Source organism: Polyergus mexicanus, unplaced genomic scaffold (assembly GCF_030449975.1).
Source record: "Polyergus mexicanus isolate NDT 795.1 unplaced genomic scaffold, iyPolMexi1.0 SCAF_9, whole genome shotgun sequence".
Lineage (NCBI taxonomy): Eukaryota > Metazoa > Arthropoda > Insecta > Hymenoptera > Formicidae > Polyergus > Polyergus mexicanus.
The window spans coordinates 8,835,818-8,852,534 of record NW_027223329.1 but is presented as its reverse complement, the minus strand read 5'-3'; the positions used below and the strand labels follow the sequence as shown (position 1 = coordinate 8,852,534).

At 40.0% G+C, this 16,717-nt stretch overlaps 1 protein-coding gene across 1 annotated transcript; it reads left to right on the top strand.

Annotated features, from left to right (window-relative positions):
- The first annotated feature begins 15,118 nt into the window (after positions 1 to 15,118).
- LOC138936161 (U3 small nucleolar ribonucleoprotein protein IMP4) lies at positions 15,119 to 16,705 on the top strand. The gene has a single exon (XM_070301303.1). The coding sequence runs from the start codon at positions 15,222 to 15,224 to the stop codon at positions 16,158 to 16,160; it is 939 nt and encodes a 312-aa protein (XP_070157404.1). The 5' UTR covers positions 15,119 to 15,221; the 3' UTR covers positions 16,161 to 16,705.
- Positions 16,706 to 16,717: the final 12 nt, after the last annotated feature.

Below are 16,717 nucleotides of genomic sequence, written 5' to 3'. Positions count from 1 at the left end.
GATTCCAAGAATCGAGGCCGTTTCCATTCGGCGATCTCCTGCGTGGATCAAATCGCCGGAGAAAGATAGGCTTCTTGAAGGTGCGAAGGGTCGAAAAGAAGTGCGAGGCATTCGAAATATTCGTTGAAGAAATCGATAAAACGTGCATCGATCGACTAGAAAGTATCTTATTCTACTGGCACTCAATGTCACTCAATATCGATTAGTATTTATCTAACATAGATGAAATTATTAAAATTAATTTGAGGGAGAGATTAGAGAGAAGCAAAACTTTGTTCGAGTCATCACGATCCGCGAATGTGAACTTGATTTAAAGAATGTCAAGGATCATTTTCAAAATAAATTACAAATTTAAATAAACATCTCGATATGGACTTGTTCTTTTATCATAAAATTAAATTATCGAATGCCGAAAAATATTCTTAATAGAATGAAATTTGTTTGCGAGGGGGAAAAAAAAAATTGTACGCGATTGCGATTACGTGCGATTCCGAGAAGATGAAATTGTCATCCCGGGCGTCAATCTGTCTCTGATCGAGTAGAAGGGGACCAATGTCGCTGCCACGACGTGAACACCGATTTTCAGGCAAGGGACGAGAGGCGACGGGAATAAAACAAGCGGGACACTAATTAGCGATTCCAGGAACCGAGAACACACGAACCGTAGTACAGTACCGGACCTCTTCTCCCGCTTGTCGGAGCCCATAACACTGGATCCGTGTCGGATCCAACTGGAGGTACCCGCGTGGAGGATGAGAGAGGATCGAGAGACATCGAGGGAAGGGGACGGGATGGGGAAGAGAAAACCATCCGAAATATTCGGGCCAGCCACGAATGTCAACTCATAGAATGCATCACCCTTGACCCCACATCCTCCCTCCCTTCCTCTCTCACCGGTCTTTTCTCTCACGAACTCACCCTGTCGTTGAGGGAATTTTCCCCGGAATTCTTAAGGCTTATCAGTACGTCGAAATTAACGGCAGGGTATCCAATGCCGATGTCTAATTTGAAATGTATATATGCGCGATGCAAATTAACTTTATGATAGATAAAACAATCTTTTCTAAGATCTAAAAAAGAATTACATTGTATTTTAATGGATGCAGAAGAGTTTTGTTATTTAGAGAATATTTAAAGAAATGACAAATAGAGAAAATTTTAATAATCTAGAATTGTAATATCTAAATTTGAAAGTTGATTCGAGTAAAATTTAACGGATTGTGTGTAATTTTGATATGTATTAAAGTATCAAATTTAAATAATACAGCAAGAACAACGAAGTTTTACGTCAACCTTGATTTAATCTTATAATCTCATCGCAAATAAATATTTATCCTACCATTACTACAATATATTGTCAGACGCAATTACGATCTTTTTTCCCCAAAAAGATCTTTCCTCGTTATTATATCGTCAGATGCAATTACGATATAGAAATATAACAAAGCCCTATCAATTATATCGAAAATGGCTCGCTCACCTCGGAGCTCTTGCGACACACTTGCACGTCACGGGCAATTGTGGATACATGCAGGCTCAAAAATAATTTGGTAATTGTAAAAGCGTAATGTCCGTGCAATTACACGCGACAGAGAAATCGGAAGAATTATCATCAGCTGACAGCGGGTGAATTGAAATTTTTTTGTATGCCCGTCAACTTAACGATCCTCCGTGATGTATCGTTGCGCGCTTATTGTTGTGTCGATCTAATGTAAAATCTTGGACACGTCTAAACGATTTTTATCGGCAACGCAACTACACGATACATGAAAATTACGCCTTCATTAATCAATTTCATCATTTAATTCGATTAACCGTGTTACTCTCGATTTAATGATATGTAAATTATATTTTTAAATAAATAGAGAGTTTTTAATATTTCCTCTTTTACTTATGCCTAAGAGAAGAGTAAAAGTTAGATTAAATATTTGTTTCCTGTAACAATGATTAAATATTCTTGAATTTTTTTACGTTATAATATTAGCATTATAATACTGATTAGTGATGAAATACGTTAAAAACTCTGGAGATAAGAAATCGAGATGAATTAATAAATCTTGAACTCGTTATCCGCGACGAGTAAAAGAATTCCCGATACAGGTCAGTTAGTAAAGTGATTCGAGAGAGATTCGTGTGAATCGTTTCGGATAATAGTGTTATCAGACACGGCTCGTGTAGGACACGATGTGTTTCTGATACCAAGATCGAGCTACCTGAGCCAAGGCGCTGAGAGAAATGTTTGAGCATCGCGACATTTCGAACAAATCGCAAGATGAAATAAAATTTTTTCTTTAGTGCTTACATGCTATATACAAAAAAGAAAGATATTTCTTCTTGCAATAATATATCTACATATATTTAGAAATATTATTATCCGTAATAATGCGCCAACCGTGGATGTAATTCTGAAGAAACGTGTTGTATCAAACCATTTGACACGTAACATTTACAACGTTCAAATTTTCGTGTTATATCAAATAATTCTACGTGACATAATATTTTATTCCATGCTTTTTTTTTTTTTTTTTTTTATTCTGATTTACCTTCATTTTCGTCGAATATAAAGCAAGAGATAACTTGTGCAGATATTGCTCTTTACAGACTCGTTCGCTCACAACTTGGCGATTTTTCTAAATACAGCTAGTATTTTCACGAGCTCTGCGCAAGTTTCTTTCTCTTTCTTTCTCTTTCTCACGTGTATATATACATGTGTATACGTACAACTACTAAATTCGAAATCCTGAACGCGCGCACAGACAAGGGTAAAACTACCGATCGGGTTTAAGAGCGGCGCGACTCGGCGACCATTTCATTTAATTAAGACTTGTTTTTATTTTTCTGCGGTAAACTCGTTCGGGTATTTTAGAAAGCGATCTGCCCGAGTCGGCGATTTACCTCGTCTCGGGCTCTACTCTTGAATTTATTTATTAGCTCATCTAATATAATAGCAATTACCGCTACGTCGCCAATGCGAAAATCGCGGGAAAAAGCCCAGTAAAGATATAGTTTTTGACGATACACAATCGTCAAAACGCTTTATCGAAATTGACATTGAGATAAATAAATTTGTCACTTGACGATTCATCGCTTTATCGGAAAATTAATTACTATAAATAACTCTTTTATGCGAGAGAGATTCCCAAGTTTATAATGCATAAGATTATCGATTCGGCACCCGCAAGAAACGTCACAGTTGCAACAACGCGTTGAATAAATTTAGACATAAAATGAGTTTAATGTTCATAAAGCAAAACGCCCTGAAGAAAATTTCTCTCTCTCTCTCTCTCTCTCTCTCTCTCTCTCGTTACTTCTTCTCGATAATAATTCTCGAGTAGCAGCGAAACAGGTTACGGCAGATATATAAAAAAGAACTAGTAGTTAATAATCGCCAACGTATCTACTGGGGAATAGCCTCGCGTTCGTTTCTATATCTCACAACAAGATAGTCTCCTAAAGTGTAATTGTCGCATATCGATATAAGAAACATCTCTTTAAGAATCTTCCTAGACATTACGAGAAATCGTGTCGATTGAACAGATATAACAATGCAATTATTTATTTTATTTCACATAAATCGAAATTATTAATATATGTTAAAATAATTTTGGGATGACAAATTAAAAATAAAATATTTTCAAAAATATTTAAATAATTGCAAAAAATACTAATTTATTAAACAAATAAATTTACTACCAAAATCCGAATATACTTTTATATAACAAAGAATCAGCTCTTTTTCGTCAAATTTTCATCAAATTATTTATTATCGCGATCAGATACACATTAGCCAATCGATGATTAGATTGATCGATAATCATCGCGATAACGCAATGCGAGGACCACAAAAAAAAAAAAAAACTTTTCTAGCAAACGTAACTCGCGAGCGGTCGCGAGCGTTAAAAAGCGCAGAATTCAACTCCCGCGCGCGATAATGAAACCGGAGAAAAAAAATTTCATCAGACCGACGTTAACGCGCGCGAAACAATATCTATCTGCGTCTCTTTCTCGTGTGGAAACACACTGTCGGATTATTGCCGCGGCAGACAGGACAGTTGAGAGAAAAAGGAAGAACGCGCGGTGAAAAAAAAAAAAATAACGAAACGGAGACAAAGAGGGCGATAAAAAGAGGCGACAGTGAAGGGGACGCGAGAAAGGTGGAGGCGGCGGGAGAACGAGATGGAGACGGATCCGGAGAGGGTTGCTCGTACCCAGGTACCCCCAATTCTGGGAAACATGTTCTGCCAGCTTGTTAGGTGTCCCCAACAGTTCTCTAATATATGACTGGCACTCTCTACCCTTTTTCGAGGGAGGAGAACGAAAGAGAGAGAGAGAGAAAAAGGGAGAGGACAGGACTAGTCCTCGAGAGAAGGTCCAGTTAGAATACCGTCGGACTTACCTGGACTCACTAACCGCGACGACGTTCCTACGCGCCCGCTCGTTCCGGTCCCCGTTGTTTTACGGCGACAAAAAAAGCGCGCTCTCCACCTCTTCCTTTTTCTCCGCAGCATTGCGCGATAATTAATGGACCCGTGCGCAGCGAGAGAATCCGTTCTCCGTCGATTTGATTGATGGTGCCTGCTGGCGTTCCTTTAAAACGGTCACGTGGGTCGTGACCGTGATACCGCTCCGGCATTTGTACTTGCACGTCGCTCTCTGGAAAATCACGAACAATCGTTTCTTAGAGTTATTTATCGTGAGTGGACGCGCGTTGTTACAACAATCATTCGTCAATTGCCTTTCTCGCTCGGATATAGTCACTTGTACTTAATAATTGTGACATACTTAACGTAATAAATATATTAGTTAGAATAAATCATTAGAAAAAATCAAATCAAACATTTTTGCTTCTCGAATATAAAATCACATTTTAACAGATATATGTATATATATAATAAAAATTTTTCGAAAAAAAGTTGGAGAGAAAAAAAGATTAATATTCGAATTCCGAATTATGTAACCGAGTTGACAGCTTAAGAACAGCTGACGAATTCGCGTGAAAGCGAACCGGGATCGGATTTTCCAATAGCGGAGGGACAAAGATCTATCGATCATCGCTGAAATCAATCAGCTACTTTCCGCGCGCGCTTTTCCTTCCGGACAAGGTCGATGATGTCTAGTCGCAACACTATTGTTTCAATAGCCCGCTGTCCCGCCCAGTAGGTGGTCCCACCCACCCTTCAGACACTAATGAGGCGACAAGTTTGAGTTTCAAGGATCATCAATACGCGGAGAGAGAGACGAGGAGGTGTTGATATGGCCGAGCCTCCTCTCGGGATGGAAAAATCATCTATAAATTTTCTTGTTATTCAATTTTTTTTCAACGTAATAAGCCTCCATTACTCATCTATCCAAAAGATTTTAGCGGTCGCAACTTGTATTCGCTTCCTTCTTATGCTCTACATATAGGATGATTTATCCTGAAATGAGTCGAGGGTAATTTCTATATATCCAGAGTATCATTACCCGTGCGATCGAAGAGAGTACAAAGGTGTCATTCAAAACTTATCGTCTAACAAGTATCAAAGCAACGTGTTATCGCAACGAGAGGTGTGGGAGGGAGGGATAGGAGAAAGGGCTTCCATCGAGACGGGCTTTCGACGTAAATCGATCAATCGTACGCGCGAGATATCGATACCGGCTGGAAATGAGGCAGCTCCGTGACGTCCGTAACATCCAGCGTGAATGAGGCGCTAACGACCAGTGATTACCACGCACGGTACCCTGCGCGGGTAACGCACGCACGCACGCACGCACGTACGCACGCGGTCCGACGAATAATCACGCATGCGAGTAGGTAGGTGAGGATGTCCATCAATCCTGCGGGACCTCCCGCGACGTTTCTCATCTTCTCACCATAACCCGACACGGGGCGTCGTCTCCCGCCATCAACCCCCTTTCCGTCTCCCTCCCCCAGCGGACGTCACCCCGTGAGATTCTCGGCGCGAAGAAGAAGCGTCTCTTCCGACGCGCGAAATCAATGAGCCACCAGCGGCTACCACATCGCGTCCGAAGACACGCGCGAAATAACGTGCGCGCTTGAATGGGATCCGCAACATCGTGAACGTCGGTCGTAGAGATCGGTAAGATAAATGATAAATAAGCGAAAAGAGAAGTGAAATATGGAACGAAGAAGTGAAGCGCATTTTTTACGACGATCTGTAATCCGTGAATAAAATTGGAGTAATGTTTCGATTTTAATACATTTGTATCGTTAAAGACACGCGCGTATATCTATTAGCGCCATTGTGCGTTAACAAAGATCCGCGATATATATTGGGAGTAACTAAGTTTCTCTCTCCGTCTCTCTTCGGCATCACAATAGGCTTCGTTCATGTCGATGAGAAATTCTTTCATCAATCGCTAGTCGATTCGTGAACACCACCTGTGGTCTCCGTGCCACATGGGCGCAAGATTAATACGCGGCCCGGTAGACTCTTAAATTAATATCCACCGTTAGTCAATATCCTTTTCACAAGTACGTGACGTCGTAGCCCGCCTTCCACCCAATAACTATCTACCACGAAACCAATTTCTAAATCAACATTCATGTGTAAAATATAAATATATACGTATAGACATTTATTATTATATTTTGACATCTCAAATATCCGCTAAATAGCAAATGTGTTTCTATAAATAGCACAATTTTCTCTCGAAAAAGATAAGGTAAAATTTAACAAACAACGCGAGCAATTCTTTTTCTCAGTAAAATATTGATATGATATAATTTACATTTATTCTCTCTCAGAGTCGAATCTTATAAATTTGGGACAAGTCATTTGCCAAAAAGAGATAAACGCCGATTACGCCGCATCACGTAATTACCTAAGAATGTGTTTATATAAATTTAAACATAGCGTGGATTATATCAGTGGTGAATCCAACGCGACGTTAATAAAACCGAAATTACACCGGTAAATCGAAGAGGATCGCGGGACGCAAACACGGGCATATAATGCGAAATGCCTGGAAATAGACAATGGACACTTACGGGCTGAGAATGCGATAACTCTATACGCGATCGACCAACGGGGAAGGTGGCGAGACGAGCAAGTGGAAGAGAAGCGCGAGGGAGAGGAGGCGAAGGGGTGAGCGAGAGAGAAGGCGTGGATGATCACGATTTACCCATACAAAATCGCGCCGCGCGCGTATCGTACACGACGGTAATCAAACCCATAAATCCGAGGCACAACCAACCTCTGACACAGATTCTCTTTATACCTTTTTATCTCCCGCGGTCCGCGCTCGGTAGTAGTGCATCATCGATTTCGCTGGATAAGTCCGTTTCGCATTCTCCTTCTCTGTCTCTCTTTCTCTTGTCGAACCATTTCCTTATAATTGTCACCGTCCCTCAAGTAGCGGTAGTGAGATATGTCGAATAAACGCGCGATCGATCAACGATTATTTATCAAAATACTATAAAATATTATAAATTATATATTAATAAATATATACAGAGTACCTTCGAATTCACAACAAAATTTGCACGATTACGAATATAATGAGTTTTGTATTACAGTGGATATAAAAGAGTAATAATCTCTCAAAAATTCAATCATTAGAAATTACAAGAAAGAAAATACAATATATGTAATTTTTAGAGAGATTTCTTACTTCATCTTTAGATTCTAATTTCTCATCATTATTATTCATATTATTCATAAAACATTTTTATTAATTTATAAATTATATTTTATTAAAATATTATTGTATACAACTGAGGACCTACGGAAAACTACCTAATTACGGAAAGAATACGATGCAACGAACGCGAATGCATTTAAAGTCTGTGAAATATAAAACGGTTATTGAATAATTATCTTTTCAACCCCTCTTCGCGGCAATATATCAATATATATATATATATATTTACAACGCGCTTTCAACAGAGTCTCCTTCCCTTTGCGCCGAAAGATTCCCGAAGATTCTTTTCGGCCGGAGAGAGCGGGGGGATCTCGGCAAAGCCACCCTTGCCGGGCGGGTCTCGGAGTGTACTTTGTGCCTGGCGAGAAATTGCAGAAGCTTCGAAGGCTCGCTCTCGCGCATCCTCGCCCTAAGGGCGACAGAAATCCCCCGGTGCTCGATCGAGCGAGACCGCCGCAGCATAACATTAAAGAGAGCGAGTCCCGCTCGTCGGCGGATTAACGTTGCGTTGGCCGTTTGCGGTGTTTATCGAGGGGAGGGTTTGCGGGGCTGCGTACTCGCTCGTGTACACCACGGGATGGGCGTGGTTGGTGCACGGAGAGAGCTCCGGCTATCGAACTGCTCTATCGCTAATAAATCTACGACTCAACTAGAATCTGCCTCGAGTTATACGAGAGGCGCAGCTGATAACGATGGATCGACCGCGCCGCGTCGATCCGTCAAAAAAATTCTGCGCCCCGCCATTTTTACGATCGACGATGATGCTCCGATGAAGCTCTGGGAGTTACCTTCATTATTTCGCAAACTCCCTCTCTTTCTTTCTATCTATCTTTATAGCGAGCCTTCGACGTTCCTCGCGATCGTTGTTGAGGGAGAGTATCCGAGGCGCGTGCACCCATAGTTTTGATTTCATTTATTAGAGAGTTTTATCATCTTTCCGCGATATCTGTATAATCGGATATTGCGTACGGTATAAAAGTTGGCAAATTTTGAAATTAGTTGCCTAAATTGATATCAATTAAAACATAGATTTTCACCGCTAATTATCGGAAAAATATACATATAATTGTAAGAAAATAATTTAATTTTAAAGACCTTTTAAAAAATAAATATTATGAATTTATTATTAAAAAATGCCCTCTGGAATATACATATAAAATAAATAGATGTCAAATAGAAAAACGGAACAACATGCAGTGTCGAAAGACGTACAAGTAGAGTCATCTCTTGAGAAAGTCTGCAAACCGCAGAGGGGCATCTAGATATTAGATGCATAAAATGCATCGTGCCTCGAATCATACTCTAGAGAGAGAGACAGTTAAATACAGATATCGCTAATCAAAATTCCCGTCATCGATGTCACTCTGATCGCCATTGCCCAAAATATAAAATAAAGCAAGATAAAAATAAATCTGTACCTCTAAGGCGAATAAATATCGATCAATAACAGCTGTTCTAATCGAGAAGTATGCCAACTATGTCAGATGTAACATTTTTAGAACGGCCAATCGGCACATCGATCCGAATAAATTGAAGGCGTAGCGAGGGGCACGCTTGGATTTGTCATTGATTCCTGGGTGGCCGCGGGTCAGGATAACACGATGCCTAGGAAGTGGCTGAAACGGTTTTGTGCCGGGACATCAATACTTGCACTCCACTACGAGGGACCCCCCTCCCACCCCACATTACCCGATAATAATAATAACGGCCTATACTCGCGACGCGAATTACGCCGCGATCGTTATTATCCCCTCGCGCCCCCGACTTGGCCGGATGATGAAACGCGTCTCTCGCCTTTGATCCCTGGACGAAAGGTTGTCAAGGAATTCAGCAACGCGTGTATCTGACGTTATCTCGCATCAAACTTTCTATCGTCAAACATGTTCGGAACGACACTATCGATTCTCGTCGCTATCGATATCGCTTGCAATTGCACGCAATCCGTCTCGTTTCCATTCGCGAAAGCAGAACTTTCTACGTCGATTAATCCAATTTGAAATAAAAAAATTTGCATCTTTTTACGAAATTAATATAAAATATTTGCACATAGGAAGAGTATCCAATACGCATTTTAATTTATTCAAACGTATTAATATATCGATTAATTATGCCCCGTTCGACATTTATTTAATTAACAATACTTAAGCGCTAAATAAGATTTTTAATTGTATCGTGACAAACGCGTGGATGCCGTGGGAGAGATTCTCGAGAGTACGAACTTCTTTCTGTACAACGAGCAGAGAAACGCAAAGAAGGGATAAACATGAAATAACAGAAAAAGAGGGCAGAAGGAGGCGAGGGATGGGGAAAAATGAGGCAAAACTGTATCGGAAGATAATAATGGGGTAGCCGTTATGCGATGATCGAGTCCGTTCACCGAAGAAATGGAAGAGCACGATGCAACCGAGACACCACAGCTAGATGCAATTTAATAAGAAAAAGATGTTCTCTCTTCGTAAAAAATTTCTAGGCGATAACTTATTTGTATTTTTTTCTCGCGCACACCTGTATATTCCCGCGGCGGGAATCTTCCCTAAAAACGTAGATAATTATCTACGGCAGCCCTGATATAATTAAGTAACATTTGACGAATGGACGTTTTAGATCGACTATTTAATATTTAGCCAGAAATTTCTCAATAGTATATCGATGAATTAACAAGTGGAAATAATTTTGAGAAAAGTATTGTTACGTATAAATTTCGTCAAGAAGAATTTATTCGATCATGACGTGACGTTTCCATTTCGATTCTGTCACGTCAAATTTCAATTTAATTCAACTCGAATAATTTAATCACGCAACGCCAATGCATTCCCGCGATTCGCATGATCGATATATTGTATTTTTCAAGTTCCGAGGGGAAATTTTCGCGAGTAAAATTTTCAAAATTTTCAGGATCAGAGGGAGGGGCGGGAGGGGGAGGGAGGGGGGAGGGAAGAATGGCAAAACTTTTCGATTGTATCTGTCGATCGAAGGAATGTTAGCGCTCACTGTCGAAGCCAATAAATTTTTCGCATAACCTGTACCAATAAAATGAGATAGCGGGAGTAGAGGAGAGCATCGACGCGATCCTGAAACAACTATACTTATCGAGGATCGTGCCTCGCAGGGTCCGATGGAGCCCCGCGTTTTCAGTCCCGCTTCTGTAATTACTATCTTCTTCGCGTATATAAGGATCGTTGTGTGCCTCTTTTACTCCGTTTCGTGCCAAAAATCCCGATAACTTTCTCGGTTCACATCACAATAGGGGCAATAGTCGCGCGATTATCTTCCTACCAAGAACATATGTACACATATCGTTCTATTCTCTTCGCAATGAATTGTAGAATATTTCTTACCTAACACAACATTGTACGAAATAATATACGTTACGTGTAATATTGTCGCAACTGTGCGACGATATTACACTCGTAGCCTTGCCTTTTCTCACACGCCGAAAGCGGGTCGGGTGAAGGAATCGTTATCCCCCGCGTCCGGTTTTCCCCATATAATATATATACCGACGATCGTGATAAAACCATCGGACAATAATAAACAATACGTGGCAGGGGGAAGGGGGAGAAGGGCGCGACCGGGGGCATTTCGCGAGATGCTATCGTGTCCGTGGGACTCGCAGCGCCCGGTAGCGGAGCGCAATCGATCATTCGTACCGGATAAAATATAAAATACGGTACACCAGCAGGCCGCGATGTATGTTTGCCGTTTTATTTATTTGCACGGTCATGCAAGCCACGCGGAATTAACGTATTTTTTGCACGCGACCTCCTCGCCAGGATATGTGACGGCGGCGAGGTACCGGCCTAAGCTTTCGTTATCGCCGGCGCGTTCAAACAGCCGCGATAACAATTTTTTTTTTTCTTTTAATCTCCCTCTATTCTCGCGACGCGATGATGCTCGGAGGATTTCGCCGTAATTTTAAAAGAATTCAGAGAGTCGGATAGGTTCTCTGGATTAAGGGCAACGACGCGAGTTTCTAGAGACGGAAGCTCTCGTAAAAGAGACGCGGTCGATCTTTGGAGAGGAGCGTAATGGCGATTCGCGTCGCGTGATGGATGACACCCGTGGTATCTTGTATCGCGGTATATATCGCCGCCACCGCTCTTGCTTATTAAACTGTTCGGTATTTCTCGCGGACGGGTAACAAGGCAGAGGGTATATCGCGCTCGTGCGGGAAGAAAGAGATGCGCGAGGGGAGGAGGGGGGGGGGGGGAAGATCGATGCCTCGTGTGTGCGGCGACTCGATCCGAAACTTTTAATAAGTGTCATCCGTGCTACCGAGATAGTGAAACAGTCTCGTCTCGTTATAAATCGCTACCGTTCTCCTTCCTCGAACACGTCGGAAAAATTATCTGATTTATTTCAAACGACCGGATCGGGCTGGCTATCCTGAAGGTACTCGAGACTCGAACTTGGAAATCGAAGGATCGTTTGACATTTAATCTTTCGCTAAGAAAGTTGAAAATGTCGCAGAACTTTGTCTTATCGTACATACATTTATTTCGCGTATGCGATTTTAACGCTTGTAAATCTATCGATTTTCTGTTTTCCACTGTAAATTTTCTTAAATGTAGAGATCAAACACGAACGCGTTCGGCAAATATCTCACGATGCTCGACGTGACTCGGAAGAATTTTTCGTATTCCTATACAGCGGGTGATAGCGCGATTACACTTGTATACGAGCAATAAAATATCCTCGGAGGAAGCGCCTTATAGGTCTTGTAGTTCTCCGCGGACACCCGGTACCGAAACGGATGATTGCGCGCCGCGAACGCAACAGATCGCTACGTTATTATTTTCGCCAGTTATCGAATTAGATGTTGGCTTAACGGATACGTACAACATGGTCCCCGTATAGCCGTCTCATAGGCGTACATACGCGTGACTTGCCATCCGACGAATATTCTATATAATTCGAACCTCTTCCCGTTACATTCGCAAATAAAACAAAAATGCTTCGGACAAAAATATTTCGGATAATTCATCGGACGAAAATTTCGCTCGCCCAAAAGCTGCGACTGCGGGAAATTGTTTCGCGTAATGTAAAAAAAAAAAAAAAATCCTAATCGATTAAGACGAGATAATTAAAAATCTTCGATGAAAACGATCATGAATTGTCAATGTCGATTTGACAAAAATTATTGACGGGCGAGTGATCGAGGAGTAAAAATGCTTCCTTTGCCGGAAGGAAAAAAGCGGCGGCCGAGTCCGAGTTTCTGCCGCGATCGTCCTCACGTCGATCGCGTGCTTTATGTCACCCACCCCTTTTGCATAAACGCGCTCGATTTGTTCGGATGGGGCTGTAAATTATGCCAATTCAGAGGAACGTAGCACGGATGACGCCCATGGGCTCTCTCTCTCTCCCCCCCTTCTCTGTCTGTCTTTCATCTCCCTCCCCTTTCCCTCCGTTTCAGCTCTCTCGATTCCTCTCCTCCTTTACCTCCCCACGGACATAGGGGCATCCCCCGAGATTACGGCTCTCCCTCCCCCCCCCCCTCCACTTGTTACTACCTACAACGTACTTACGTTACTTTTAGAACTGCTTATTACTGTGATTACCGCCGCATAATGCGGCGACCGAGCCGTTCTACAATTTATTATTGAATTGCTATAATACGTACCGAACCGCGGCATCGTTCGATGCGCCCCGCCATCGTTATTATACACGTTGTTGCGGAAAATGCACGACGCGAATCGAATTTCTCTATACACGAAAAATTTGACACGCTCGATGGCATTTTATTCACATTACAGCTAGATATATCGTAGTTTATCATTATACAGAAAGATTTTCGTATCTTCGAAGATAACTTTTCGCAAGTTTTTAACGATAAAATATCGCGATCAATTGTCAAATTACAAATTTGTTAAAATTTACTGTAAATGAGAGATGATGTATATAGATCTTCTCTCAATCCAATTTATAAAAAACAAAACTTCATTATTAAAAATTTACCTTTATCAAATACAACTTCTCGAATTTAAAAAAATTATATTTATAATTATATTTAATATCAATTACAGATTTATAAAATATTATTATATTTATAAGAAAAATTGATATATATTACAATGACGGGAATCCAATGCCGGGTATTTTATTGTTTATTATAATATATTCTATCGAGTCTATTTTATATAATAGCAGAAGTAAAGAAGAATCGATGTAGGAAATATGTTTTCGCGAGAATTCAGTCATTAGCATCTCCAATTGTATCTTACGTACAAATTTTGGATAGCGCATTTTCTGTTTCCTTAAAAATAAAATTTTAAGACGTTATAAATCCTATCTATTTGCTTTATATATACTTCACTTAAATCGTCAACTGTAATATCGCAGAAAAAATTTAAAATTTAATCAAATAACAATACTTTATAAGAATATTCTTTACTCCGTGTATATAATCGACAGATAGTTTCGTAGAATTTTTCCTCTTTTGACGACGTGAAATGCGGAAGAGGATGCCCAAGGCGTGGACTCCGCTGAAACTGTATACGTGTATATATACAGAGAAAAAAAAGAAAGAGAGAGAGAGACGCACACACACGCACACATGCATGCAGGTGCTCGAACGCATCGGACAAAATCACCGGTCTGGCCTTCTATCCGCCTATTTCGATGCTATTCATTGTTACTTTCATGCGTGATTGCCCACGCTCAGGTGGTTGCACAAAATAACACATTCAAGTCGAACATACTACCATAAGTGTGTGTGTGTGAAGGGGGGGGGGGGGGGGGTAACGGGTTGATTTTCTCAAATGCGTTATGTTGCATTTTCTTGTAAAGTGCACGTTGCGTATATATACGCAAAAAATACAATACACGTACAAAAATCCATAAAATATACGAAATATATATTTATAAAGCGCGTTTAAAAGTTCGTAATGATCGTAATCAGAATTTTTTCAAATAAAAATCAAAACAATCTATTTTAATTGATCCTTTACATAAACTTTATAATATCGAAAGGAATATAAAAGTGAATTGATAATAAATTATATTCATTAGTTTATTATCAAACACAAGACACAATGAATTGTGCAAATGAAATTACGCGAGATTGAACGAAGAAAAATTAATCTTTCCTCTAATTACAATTTAGAGAAAAATTGTTGCTAAAACAGATTTAAAAGAATATATACATATAAATATATAAATAATAAAAATAATTTAAAACCTTGCTAGGAGAGATTAGTTTATATAAAAAAATTAAACATTAAATAAATAAAGAAATATCCGAAAATTACTATTATTGTGAGATATAAACTGATTAATTGTATAATTTTGTATAATCGACAAAATTCGATTAGCATGTATTTTAAATTTCAACTATATTTAAGTTTGTCCTTTGTTCCTTGTCTTTTCTACTTCCAATGCTTACGTACACACATCTATCTTATTTTAACGATAAAAAGTGTGAAAAGGGGCAACTGAATTTATTTGCACATTTATATAACAATCTATTTCAACTAGAAATGTAGGCTGTATCGTTGCGTGTCGCTAAACACGTGGCGTCAGTGGCATCGTAAACATAACCTGACATAACCTGCAAGTGAGCGTATCATAAAGGACAAAAAATGTTGCGAAGGCAGGCACGATTGCGTAGAGAATATCTCTACAGAAAATCCGTGCAAGATAAGGTGAAAGGTATTCAAGAGAAGAAGGAGAAGCTGAAGCGTAGCTTGGAGGAGAATGTACCGATTCACCCGGATCTGAGGAAAAGCGCGTTGCACGTGCAGAGGAAGATCGAATGGGAGGATGCCGGACCGCGGATGGCAATGGCCATGGGCACGGAGATGGGTGGCGGTGCCGTGGCCAACCACGAGGACGACGAGTATCGCTGGGCCGGCGTGGAGGACCCGAAGATCGTCATCACGACGTCCCGCGATCCGAGCTCCCGGCTGAAGATGTTCGCCAAAGAGCTACGTCTGATATTTCCCAATTCGCAGCGAATGAATCGCGGTAATTACGAGATGAAGCAACTGATCCACGCCTGCCGCGCCAACGACGTCACGGATTTTATCATCGTGCACGAGCACCGGGGTATTCCCGATACCCTGGTGATATCCCATCTGCCGTATGGGCCAACGGCCCACTTTACCTTGTCTGGTGTCATAATGCGACACGATATACCTGATATCGGCACAATGTCGGAGCAATATCCACATCTAATATTTCACAATTTTAAAACGAAACTAGGAGCGAGAGCTATGAACATTCTAAAGTATTTGTTTCCTGTACCGAAGGAAGATAGCAAGAGAGTGATCAGTTTCGCTAATCACGATGATTATATATGTTTCCGCCATCATACGTACAAAAAGTTACATGGAAAGGATATCGAAATGACAGAAGTTGGACCCCGTTTTCAGATGAAGCTATACGAGATCAAATTGGGAACCTTGGATACTGAATCATCGGCTGATACAGAATGGGCTTTGAGGCCCTACATGAATACAAGTCATAAAAGGAGATTTCTATCCGACCAAGATGGTTGGGAGCAAGAAGATAGCATTTAATTTAATTGTATTAATATAAGCAAGTGTTTAGTTGTGACAAATTTTAATAACGCTATATTAATATTTTTATACGCGTAATAGAAATGCTTTCTTGTACATATAGTACTATATATATCAAATATTCTCATTTAGACTGTAAAAGAGTACAAAAATAGCACACGCACATATAATGAATATAAAATAATCATAAATGATATATTAAAGTTTCAAAGTATTTCAATATTATTCGATAACTTATATATAATCAACGCTACAGTGAAAAACATGCATCGATGATATAAATTATTGGCCATATGTGTAAAGAAGCGTGACAAAATTGCTTTTTGCTTTTGATAGAAGCAAAAATTTTATACCGGAATTATAATACATTGGATTTATATTTTATATATCTATTCGTATATTAATAATCTCTCTCTCTTTTCTTCATGTAATCTTGATATAAGAAAATATTATTCGACTACAATTAGCGTCAGCTATATTTGTCACGGTATTAATATTCTTTTTCATAATAATTTCATATATAAAATCCAAATGTGTACATATACGAGTATGTATTA